The following is a 13089-nucleotide window of genomic DNA, read 5'->3' on the forward strand; positions in this document are numbered from 1 at the left end:
GTTTGATTTCCTAAGCAAATGATGGCTAAAAACACTTACCCTTATAACATTTTTAGCACCTAGATCATATGGAATCAAATGAGCCATAACACTACTCGATTATAGATACCATATTTTAGTACGCATTGGATAAACATATCTTGTTTTCATTGTGAATGATGGCAGTGTAAGTTAGTAGTATCTATTCTAAATCTAAGATTCTAAGTATCTAGATCTAATCTAGAATTCTAGATGATAGCGATGATAGATTTAGGTTTAGTAGATCTAGTCTAGATTCTGCTAGAATAGATAGATCTAGTCTAGAGAGTAAAGTCCTAGATCTAGTCCTAGGCTAAAGTCTTTTAACTAAAGTTAACTAAATAGTAAAGTCTAGTATTTCATCATTAATTTGAGTAGTAGTACTTAGTAAGTACTGTCGTAGGTTCTAATTAACTGTCTAAGACTAATTATCTAAATAAAATAATATAGATCTAGAATAGATTATATTTAATATATAGACTAACCCTAACCCTATAAACCTATAATTAATATAATAATAAGTAAGTCCTGTAAGTTATAAGACTTTATAAGTTACATATATTATGATATATATATGATAAGTCTATAACCTTTTTCATTCTGTGTCCCTGGTTTTAAAGTTTTAACTAGTAGATCTATCAAGTAATCAACTATCACCAAAGAGAAGATTGAAAAAAATGTGTGTACCCGCATTAAAATCTTTTTTCGAAAGTATGTCTAATACAAATCTTGCATTTATACAGCAACGATAAAGCCATTGTTGAACGTTGCATTGAGGAGCAGGATCTCAGCAGACTTTTAAAGCTTCCGGATGTCTTGGATGATTTTTCAGAGGCCAGTTTAGTTAAATCACTGCAGTGGATACTAAGGTAAGTGCATTTGATTTTGTGAAGCAATGAACCATAAACTTCAAAGCTCTCACTAAAACAGCTGGACCCTCGTCACCAAGCAGTAGATTGCTTGAATGTAAAAGTAGTTCTTCATATAGACAAATGTTGTTGTTTTTTCTTGGCATTAAGGACCTTCATGTATCGAAGGATTAAGTTTAGATTTATAAAGGATTTGTATTTATAAGGAAGAATGATGTGTAGATGATCACAGCAAACACAAAAAGCTACTGTGGGGCCTTGGGTTCGCTTTAGTCACAGAGTCTTAATTCTAAAACTACTTTTACCAGTCTTCCTGCCAGCCCACACCCTAGTCACCTTCTGCCATACAAGACGTTTCCCAGTGTTGTTCCCTGTCCTTTGCAACAGCCTCCTACAGTTACCATGTCTTTCCTCCTGCTCAGAAGGCTAGACTCAGTAATTTCCTTTTTGGGTGGAAGGAACTCTCATTTCTATCAAAACAGCACACACGTGGGATAGCAGTTCCAACACTATTTTAAACTTTATGTATATCAACTATTTAAAATTGTAGTGTGTACTATACTAGAGAAGATGCTTTTTATTTTGGTAAATAATCAAATTTTGAGACCAAGTGGCTGCTGTCTGTGTGGTTTTCAACAAGATTAAACTTGGGGTTGACTTCAACGTGTTTAATTAAAACATTGATGCAGATGTTTGCAATTTTTTTTTTTTTTTTTCATAAAATTTGCATGTGAAAGTTATCTAGAAAAATATAAGAAGATGAATTTGAAGAGAAAAAAAGATGAATTTGAGGGGAAAAAAAGATGACTTTGCTCAATAGCTATATAATATTCCATTCCATTGTTGATTTATAAATGATGTGTTGGAACACTAGGAAAATCCAATACTACAACAATTTAAATTATTACCTGCTACTTGGTGTGATTTGCAAGAAAGCTTTTCACAAGTAAGGCTACTTAAAAAAAATTTTCCTATTGAAATGTTGTGCTCTTACAACATTTGTGCAGTATTGACTGTGACATGTACAGACAATTTAAAATAGAACAGTAGAGGACTTGGATACCATCTCTTTCCCATGGTTGATGCCCAATATTTATCAATGTTTTCATCAGCTCTGTCCACACGTCCCATGAAATGGTTGTAGACTCAGATTATGTTTGGCTAGAAGTGGATTTGCCTTGTTTTCCAAAAATGGACGATATAAAATTAGAAGTCTATTACTAATATAACAATAATAACTCTGGTCGTTTCTTTTCACTTCACAATAACATTACAGAAGTTATAGCTGAAAAATTCTTAGATCATAGTTCAGGAAAGTTTTTATCATTTCCGTTCAGATGGGTCTTTAAAAATGTGCAGAAAATTTACATTACCCCATGCAATCTTGCATAATATAAGTAAAAAAAAAAAAAAAAAAGCACATTCTGTGTTGGCCTTGATCATTAGGATATAAATTTATACCAAGGGGGTGGGTGTTCCAATAATGAATCACTCTGCATAAATGGGTTAACAATCTGGGTTCCCCAGCGTGACAGGATAATGCATTAATGAACAGCTTTAAGAGAATAATAAATAACTTCTAACATCAAATAACTGCTTAACATATTTAACATTTAATAATAAAGGGCATATATATATATGAATGATGGTTGTTAACATAACAGACAAATCTAGCCAATTACTGGTACATGGCTCCTTCAAAACACTACCTGAGAATCTTGCTGTCTATTACATGGCTCTACACTAGCCAACAATGACCACGACACAGCCTGGCTCCCTCTTATAGATCTTGGGATGCCACTACAAAAACAACTAACGATGCCCATGCCAACAAATCACCCCTGTTTATTTTTATATAGACACGCTTCACATGGGAAATTAGTGGCACAATGTCATGCTTCATCAAACGCCTTCTTCAAAAGCTTGTGCTTCTCTGAAGAACTACAGTGAACTAAAGCATGACTTGCACACAAATTTCTTATTTAGGATTGTGGGATTGTGAACTTCTCAGTTCTGTTCTTGCACAAAAAGGCCAGCTGTGTAAAAATGCCACATACGCCCATGGTGACCATTAGTTCTTGTCAATAATAATGTTAATAAAAAAAATTTTCAGAGTTGATGAGAAGTTGATAGATGATGCAACAAAGGAAATAACATCTGCAGAAATCAAAAAACGTTTGAGCTGGTCGGATGAGAATACTGAGGCTCCATTTAGTGATCGGAAATGCTATGTCATGTATCCTTTTTTTTTATGATTTAGACCTAAACTCTACTACCTATAAAACTTACCATGCTTCTAGAATAATTTATTCTAAGTAAAGAGATTCATCTGGAAATAATTGTATTAGTCTCTTGCATTAAGTATCAGATACATATGTCAACTATTAAATTGATTGAATTAGCTGTAGCATGATGTGGCTTATTATTTCAGTTGTATTGGAATGGTATTAATGGAAGAAGCAAAAGCCAAGCTAAAATTTTGCCCTGGGCGTGTTGCTTTTACTTTTAACTTTGTTTTCTTTGCCTCTCTTTACCATGATTTGCCTCTCTTTACCTATGATTTGCCTCTCTTTACCCATAAAAATGCAGTTTTTTGGATTATGGGTGATTTCAACCTACCTGATATAAATTGGAAAACACTAACCATAGATAAACACCAAAACCTTAAGGACATAAATGAGCTTTTCATAGAAACTTTACACAACCTAAGTTTAGATCAAATCATTAAAAAGCCAACTAGATTAAACAACACATTAGATCTCTTCTTAACCAACAGACCTGGATTAGTAGTTGATTATGATATTATCCCTGGTCTATCAGACCATGAGATCATAAAAATACACAGTCAGATAAAAGCAGTAGCCAATACAAAACCCAAAAGAAAAATCTTACTCTGGAATAAATGTAACCTAACACAACTACACCAAGCTGCATTAAACTTTCAACAAACATTCTTATTAGAAAAAGACATTAACCAACCAGTCGATGATCTCTGGAATTTCATTAAAAACCATCTTAAAAGCATTATAGAAAATCATATACCAACTAAATACACATCAAACAAAATAAATAAATACTGGTTTAATAATAGACTAAAGAAGCTTTGTAAACAGAAGGAAAACCTATATAGAAAATTTAAAGAAACTAATGCAGAAAGAGTTTACAAAAAGTATATAAAAATTAAACACTTAACCCAAAAAGTAAGCAGACAGCTGCAGAGTGAATACATAAACAATGTAATATCTAAAGGTAACAACAAAAACCTATGGTCATACATTAAGTCTAAGAAAATGGAAACAACAGGCGTAGCCCCATTAAAAGATGAACATAACATAATACATAATGATAATGAAACTAAAGCAAACATCCTAAACAAATACTTTGCATCAGCATTCTCAGCCCCAGGAGACAAAGACATATTACTGAATTTGAACCAAGTAGACAACATAGAAGATATAGTAGTACAAGAAAATGGAATTCAAAAACTATTAGCCAACACCAAACCAAATAAAGCTTCTGGACCTGATGGTATTCCAGCTAGATTACTCAAAGAACTAAGTAATGAGCTAGCCCCAGTGTTCAAAATACTCTTTCAGGCTTCACTTAACCAGGGCAGAGTACCAAAGGACTGGAAAGAAGCTAATGTCACCCCCCTTTTTAAAAAAGGAGAAAAATCTGACCCAGGAAACTACAGACCAGTATCACTTACAAGCATCACATGTAAAATCCTAGAACACATAATATGTAGCAACATCATAAACCACTTAGACAAACATAATGTCCTCACACCATACCAACATGGCTTTAGGAAATATAGATCATGTGAAACACAACTAATAGGACTAATTGATGATTTTTCAAAAGGTTTAGATAATAGTGAACAAATAGATGCTATCTTACTAGATTTTTCTAAGGCTTTTGACAAAGTTCACCACCATAGTTTGCTTAAAAATTTAAAATATTTCGGCATTAATGGTCCACTGCATCAGTGGATTAAAGACTTTCTGATAGGGAGAGAACAAACTGTAATAATAAATGGCTCTAAATCAACACCGATAACAGTAAACTCAGATGTACCTCAAGGAACAGTCTTGGGTCCACTACTATTTTTAATTTACATAAATGATTTACCAAATTGCATTACTTCAGGAACAAAAGTCAGATTATTTGCAGACGATTGCATATTATATAGAACAATAAAAACAACACAAGACACAGATATTTTACAAAGAGAATTAGATGAATTACAGAAATGAGAATCAAATTGGAGCATGTCTTTCCACCCAGAAAAATGTCAGTTGTTAAGAGTAACAAAAAAACTAAAACAAATTAATTCCACTTATCTTATTCATGGCAAACCAGTAACACAGACTAAAAACGCAAAATACCTAGGTGTTATAATAAATGAAAAACTGTCATGTAATCCACATATTGATGAAACTACAAAAAAATCAAACAAAGCATTAGGATTTATTAAAAGAAATTTCTATAAATCAAATAAGAACATAAAACTAAAATGTTATTTAACCTTGGTTAGGCCAATAATAGAATATGCATCCTCTGTTTGGGACCCCTCAACTCAAGAAAACATTAAGAAACTAGAACAGACACAAAATAGAGCAGTGCGATTCATAACAAACGAATATTCATATTTGACTAGAGTAACACCTTTAGTAAAATCACTAAATTTAGAAAGCCTTCAGGACAGAAGGCTCAAAAGTAAAGTAGCAATCATACATAAAACACTGAACCATAATCTTCAAATACAAAAACAAAATTTAATAAAATACTCTGAAAGACACAAAGATAAAGGCACATTCCTCGTCCCATATGCTAGGACAAATTTGTACAAATACTCCTTCTTCCCTAGTGCTATTAGAGCATGGAATGGGTTGCCTGAGCTAGCCAGGAAAACCTGTGACTTGGCAGAATTTAAGTCATTGGTTAATATGCATGACTAAATGCATGACGCGTAGGACGTAATCATCTTCTTTTTTGAAGTAACGTCTGTATTATATAAGATAAGATAAGATTTGCCTCTCTTTACCCATGATTTGCCTCTCTTTACCCATGATTTGCCTCTCTTTACCCATGATTTGCCTCTCTTTACCCATGATTTGCCTCTCTTTACCCATGATTTGCCTCTCTTTACCCATGATTTGCCTCTCTTTACCCATGATTTGCCTCTCTTTACCCATGATTTGCCTCTCTTTACCCATGATACTTGTCTTGTTCTGTTCACTATGCTTCTAAGGGTAAAGGCATCAATCATCCTCTTGGTATCTTTCTTGCTAATTTGGTAACTACTTTTGTCTGCCCTCCTATAACACTTCATTGCACATTTAGGAAGTTTTTCTTCTTGTTAAGTATGTCCTTGGGGGTCCAGTATTAACTTGAGTGTCAGGGTTGAAATGATGAAAGTCTATAAGCGGTCTAGCTTTCGTGTTGTTGCCTTGGTTTTTAAAAGAATTTCATTTTGCCTACTTGGATCTTATGGATTTTATTTATTTCACTTTTAGCGGCCCCCGAAAGGGGTGGACCACTTCGGGGGCCGATTTTGAGTTTGTTTCCACACAAACTGTCTTTTGTAACCTTGTTTTTTTTTCCCACATTGAATACAATTTCTTTACATATTATTTAGAAATCTAATGCTTTGCCAGAAATTCACCCCACAGTTTTTACAAGAAGAAGCCAGATCCTTGTCTTTTGATGCTGTCCTGGTAAGTAGATATATGACATTAAAGAATAAGCATAATTACGTTATTGATGCAAGATTTTTTTAAAGCATTTTTATAAAGACTAAGATTTTAGGAAACTTTTGGTATGTGACTTGAAGCACACTTTAACATATTCTAGTATGTAAGAAAGAAAAAATTTCTAGCTTGACTTGAAAAAAAAGTAATTGGGATTTTTGAACCCATCTTCTTCAGTCAAGCACTCTGAAACTAGTTTAGCTTTTTCAGCCAAACTTGGAATAAACAAAAAAAAAATCGGAACTTGGTAGCCAGATCTGACGTGTGGCATAAACCATTAGGGAGCTTGAGTTTAAATACAGACAGAGCTCAGTAATTTTTTGCTGAGCCCCTAAAGACAACACTAAAACCTCCCCCCACCCCTTCCCTACAGGCCTCACAAAAGAGATTAGACCCTAGCGCACCTAGAATGCTATAGCATAAAAGAACGCACTATACAAAAGTAATTCTAAAAAACAACGTCTCTTCTTCATTTGTTTAATCAAATATTTACAAACATGCTGTATGTTTAAAGCTAATATTTACAAACATGCTGTATGTTTAATGCAAATATTTACAAACATGCTGTATGTTTAAAGCAAATAATTTAGAACACAGATGGGATTGTTTTCTTGTTATGTTTTGTATCTTCTTTCAGACACTGACCAAATACATACAGTTTCTTCTTTGTTGGCTACCAGTGTTGGAAAAACCAAACAGATTTGTTCCATCTTATGAGCAGGTCAGTAACACGTTTCATTTAACCTTCAAATCTGTAGAACAATAACTGTGTGTTAGAGAATGTACTCTTCAATGAGATATGTTTATAAATTGTCTTCACAATGTCTACATTTGTGACATACAAATAGAAAATGTTATTTAACATTTAAAAAAAAGAAGGAAGGAGGTATCAATTTGTGCCATTAAACATTTCTTTAAGTCCTAGGGCAAATAAATGAGCTCAAGGTTGAATTAGGGTACTTGAAGTTTCAGTGTACTAAGTTTTCATTAAAAATGCTAAGTGATAACATATTAAATTTTCATATTTTTTCACTCACCCCAATATAGGGTATTCATGATGAATAACTAGTCAGGGGGTTTTGATTAGAGAAATAGATATATAAAGAGAGATAAATATATATGACATTGCTTTAGAGATTTTAACTTAATCCCAACAGATTATTGATTGGTTGAACGTGTTTGTGGACAGTCATTTTCAACAGCTGAAGTTGTCGGAGGACGCTGCTGCTGTTGTGAACTCCTTGTATGATCAAGTGGTTGTTATGGTAATGTCATGTTACATCGTCCTCTTTACAAATGACTTAATAAAACATAAAATGTAATTTTTTAAATGCAGAACTAAATGTGATCTGGTTCTAGACTTTTTTTTCCTTTATTTTGATGAGACTGTAATTGTCCTTTTCTAGAAGCTTTCAAAATAACATTTAAATTTTTCTTGGTTTAAGCTAAACGTTACTTTTACTACTTTCTATTAAAATGCTCTCTCCAAGTAATAGCTTGGAGCTGAAACAAACATGTTCTTTATGAGGTACCACCATTTCAAATGGCTTTAGAGTGTTGAATTTAAATTTTTTTAAATATGTGATCTCTTGTTATTTACATTAAAGTATTTTCACGCATATAACCTGCATATGCATATAACCCGAACATGCGTATACCCCTAACCACTTTCAATGTAAGTAAAAACAATATTGCTCAACCCACACCTCACATACCTCACATATGCTAAGCATGACTTGCTGTAAACAACCGGTGCATTAAAATTGCGCTCCAGTTATTGCTCCAACATAGAATGTGAATATAAGCATACAATTATACCTTTACCTAGTGAACTATAGGAGGCATAAAGACCCACCAGTATGTCCATAGTTTCCAAATAAGTTTTGTAAACTCATCGCCTTTGTATACCCCACTCAGTTGCCATTCGTTTAAAAAAAAAACTTGTATAACTCACTGATTATATGCGTGAAAATACAGTACCATTGGCCATATCACTGTCAGTTTTGACTATTGTATGTTTGGAAGCTGGTCTTCTTGTGGCTCGGGGGGAAAAATAGTTTAACATTTATACAGTGGGTGCTGGGAAGGAGGTAAAAAACTAATGGTCATTTCAACGCAATTGTTAAATTGTTTTTTTTTCCCTATCCCAAAGAATACCTAATGGGTGAAAGAGAATAAAGTTCCAATCCTTAAGACTGATACTCAGACACTAAGTCTTGTGCTCGACAACATACAATTAAATGGGAAATATTTTTGTTGTAGTTTTCACATCTGTAACTAAAGAAGTCACTGACACAATTTCTGAGGGAAAAAAAACAACATAAAGGATTGGCCTTTTTTTTCTTCCTTTTTTCTCATGACTATACAGATTTGTTTACTTTTTTTTTTTTTTTTTTTCCAAAGAGAAATCTAATGAACTAAAATATGTCATATATATCTTGGGAGCAGGATGGCTGAGTGGTTAAGTGCTTGGCTTCCAAACAAGGGTCCTGGGTTCGAATCTCAGTGGAAACTGGGATTTTTGAATCTCTGGATTTTTAGGGTGCCCCTGAGTCCACCCAGCTCTAATGGAATGTTGGGGAAAGTAATGGCTGTTGGTCGTTGTGCAATTATTATGTTAAAAATGTAATTATTGTCTCATTGACTACTTTCAGGCAAAGTGGCAGCTAGACTCCAGAATGCTGTATGGGACATTAGCAGAACTGAACAGACAGTTTGAAGAAAAACAAAGAAATGTAAAAATGGGAGATTATTGCATAGAAGTTATATCATTTTAAATAATAAATTATTATACCAAAGTGTATATTGTTGGATAACATTAAAAATTTGTTACATACTCTATTTGAATTGTGTTGTAACTTTGTTTCATTCTGTTTTTAACTTTGTTACAAGGTAATTAATGTTCCACTTTCAGACCTTGTGGTGTAACGCCCTGTTTATTTGAATGAGCGTTTCTTGTATTATTATGGATAGCTCTTATGGTATAAGAGAGTTCTTGATGTATTTGTCTTTATTCACGACTTGTCGTGTATGTCTACTATAGTTACTGAGTAATATGACCACAACACATGTATACTTAGAAATAAACTCTCTATCAGCAGACAAAATATTTATTCTTCAAAATAATATGCACAGTACTTGGCTATTTCAGCCATCAATGAGAATACTTGAAATAATCCACATAATTGTATAACATAATCCAATAGAATTTCATTAAACACACAGCTAGCAATACTTGAATACATAAGACACATCTATCTATCTTCAATTACATGGTGAAGACTGCCTCTGACCATGTGGTCAAAAACCCATAATGCAAGTGTCCCCTTGATATTCCCTGTGCGAGATCATATTCTCCATAAACCAGCATATCTCGTGATCCACAACCAAAAATGTCACCAACTATCAAATAATGATGGGGCTGATGATATGAAGCCTATCTGTTTCTATGGCCAATGCTGGGGGTTAAGGAGAGTATCATGTGGCCAGCACACTGACAATCCCCTTTACTTTCTCAAACAATTTTTGGTACTCTGAATCTTTCTAATAGTAATATCATATTATCCTGGATTTAAATTTGTTTTATAAGAGTGCACTACACATAGAAAGGGATTTGGCTACACAAAATTACACAGCACCCTGACAGTGCAAGTCAAGGGGCAGGTGATGATCAGGGGCGGACTGGCTATATGGGCGTTTGGGCAAATGCCCGGTGGGCCGGTAGGGTCACCTAAAGGGCCTCATAAATGCCACTATAGAACGTATTAACTTAGATTTAAAGATTGTATAATATTCTCTTGTAAAGGGGCTCTCTGAGCGTTGCATTTAAAATACAGTGTAATACTAATTTAATCTAACACATTTTCCAAAATAATGTAATGGCCAATATCCGTGGACACTGCTACTAGAAGGCTTCATCCTTTTAGGACTTGCACACTTAGCGATTAAAAAGTAACATAAGGCCCACTATATTTCTTACAAAGATACAGAGTTCATTGTATGCATGCGATCAGTTATCGATATATTATCAAACTTAACAGAATGATTTTGAGGACAGGTAATCTAAAATTGGATGACCATCATATTATATACAATTTGTGGGCCGGATGGTATAAAATGCCCAGGCCGCTCTTAACTCCCAGTCCGCTTTTGGTGATGATGATGAAATGTACATTCGTACAACTGTCTCAGTCTAACTTGACATGTAGAGTTTACTTCAGAAAACTTCAATTCAATCATTTTATTGACAAGAAACAAAAGAATTTTGATAAAATAATTCTATTGGTTCAAACAAATGGAAATTCAGTTTGACTACTAGTGTCCACCTCTGGATTACAGCTATAACAATTTAGATGCCAATTTGACTTTGGTCTTGGTAACACTCCATGATAGTAAAATTGTACCCCCATTTTTTTAAAAATTACAAATTGTAGCTTTCTAAATGATTATTTTCTTGACTAGGTGGCCTCAAGGAGCTTACATTTTGCCAATGATTTTATTAGCATTGATTAGGATTTTATTTAGTTAATCTTTTTTAAATGTCCAGATTACCAAGCCAGGCAATGTTAAAGCTTAAAATACTGCAGATATGGGCATGGTAAAAAAACGTAAAATATTGACACAACTTTTTTTGCTAAAGCCAAAATGAACATTTTCTCAATTGTCTGCCTCTTTGTGAAGCTCACTTTTGGTATATTAGTTCTTTTAATTTCATTCAACTCAAGATCTCCATTTAGTGTTATAAGATGGTGAATACTGGGTATAGTTATAAAGATCTAATACTAAATCGTTATATTGAATGGATACCGGCTCATATAGAACTAGAAGGAAATGAGAAGGCTGACACACTCGCCAAGAGTGGGAAAACTAACTAATAAACTCTGCACTCTATCCAGAAGAATTGAAGAAATTAATCGTAAATAAAATAAGATAGAAATGGACAAGCTCCCATCCAAATCACAAGAAAGATGACGCTTACTATAAGCTATCCCGACAAGACCAACGTCTAATCTTTCGACTCAGGACCGGACACAACAGAATGCGACAACACATGTAACGGAAGCTCAAAATTGGAACCAGTGAAATCTGCCCATGTGGAGTCTACCAGAGAATGCAGACCACGTCCTCCAAAACTGCTCTCTTTACCAAGAAGCCCGTATAGGACATTGGCCCCAAATCACCCCAATAGAAAGGAAACTATATGGAGAGTTCCCTGATTTGGAAACCACTGCGCAGTTCATCTCATGTATTGGTCTAGTCACCTGAACGCTCCAACATAACAATGAGAATGAAGAAGAAGAAAGTTATATTGAATATTAGAAGAAAAAAATATGGATAATATCCTTAAATTTTTTTTTTCTAACTGGTTACTTAGATCTAGACTTGAATGCTAGCGTCTTGAATGTTACTGGCTTACAGACTACCGTTTTGAGATACACTGCATTATCCCTACTCTTTTGTATAAAAAAAAAACAAAAAAACTTTTTAAGCGTATACTAAACTATTTGTATATAGGCCAGTTGCCTACGTGAAATCCGATCGCTTATTGTCTCGAGAGGGTTTCACTTTGAACAATTATACGTAAACAAATGAAGCGAAATGAAATATTCATTTAAAACGCATTCAAAGGGAAACTATATTCGATACGTTGTAACATAATGTTTACTTTAGTGAGGATCTTTTTTAAAACAAGAACAAAAAAATCAATAGAAAGATTAGGATAAGTACATGGCCTATGTGTAATTATTTCAGACATTTTTCTATTTCTACTGAAACCGGGTCTGAATAGTCACGTACAATACTTCATTTATTCTTCGGACTCCCAGATATTGCCTTATTATTTCTATAGTGAGGAAAATTTATTATTTAAAATTTACTTTCTGTTCAGAAGAAACGTCTGTATACGATTTATTTAAGATATGTGTAGAGTACAGTAAAGACGCACTTTAGGTGACTGCTAGTGAGCGAGCATTTGTGAAGACACGAATTCAAAGCGAGACTGTAGCTTAGAAATAGATAGACAGTTGAGGCTAGGCTTTCATAGGAGCAGCAACTTTTGTTATGGTGACTGAGACTTGACTGTTCCCGTTCCGACTGAAACATTTATATTGATATACGCCCCTGTTCATTTACTTTATTGTATTAGGGTTCGTAGCGCTCCTAAAATCTCCTAAAAAATTAAAAGTCTCCTAAAATTCTCCTAAAAATTGCCAGATGTCTCCTAAAATTTTTTCCACTCTCCTAAAATTTGTACCCAAAATTTTGTAAAATATAATTTTGCTTATTTTTTTGCAAAAAAAAAAAAAATGTGAAAGAGAAAAATAAAACAGCGTAACTAAGCATTCTGATGCGTGACGTTACGGGCTGGCTGTGTTAATGAGCTGACCGGTGCCGCGTCTACACCGCTTTTCACCCACTTGTGAAGCGCAACCTCGTGATTGAAGATGGCC

General features: G+C 34.0%; 1 protein-coding gene across 1 annotated transcript; it reads left to right on the forward strand.

The window, feature by feature from the left end:
- The first annotated feature begins 28 nt into the window (after positions 1-28).
- LOC106064153 (nucleolar protein 11-like) lies at positions 29-9481 on the forward strand. The gene is made up of 7 exons (XM_056018767.1): positions 29-166; positions 762-887; positions 3001-3123; positions 6529-6607; positions 7278-7361; positions 7798-7905; positions 9295-9481. Exons 1-7 carry the CDS (start codon positions 156-158, stop codon positions 9415-9417), a joined length of 654 nt encoding a protein of 217 aa, XP_055874742.1. The 5' UTR covers positions 29-155; the 3' UTR covers positions 9418-9481.
- The last annotated feature ends 3608 nt before the right edge of the window (positions 9482-13089 follow it).

The sequence above is a fragment of the Biomphalaria glabrata genome, chromosome 2 (assembly GCF_947242115.1).
Source record: "Biomphalaria glabrata chromosome 2, xgBioGlab47.1, whole genome shotgun sequence".
NCBI lineage: Eukaryota > Metazoa > Mollusca > Gastropoda > Planorbidae > Biomphalaria > Biomphalaria glabrata.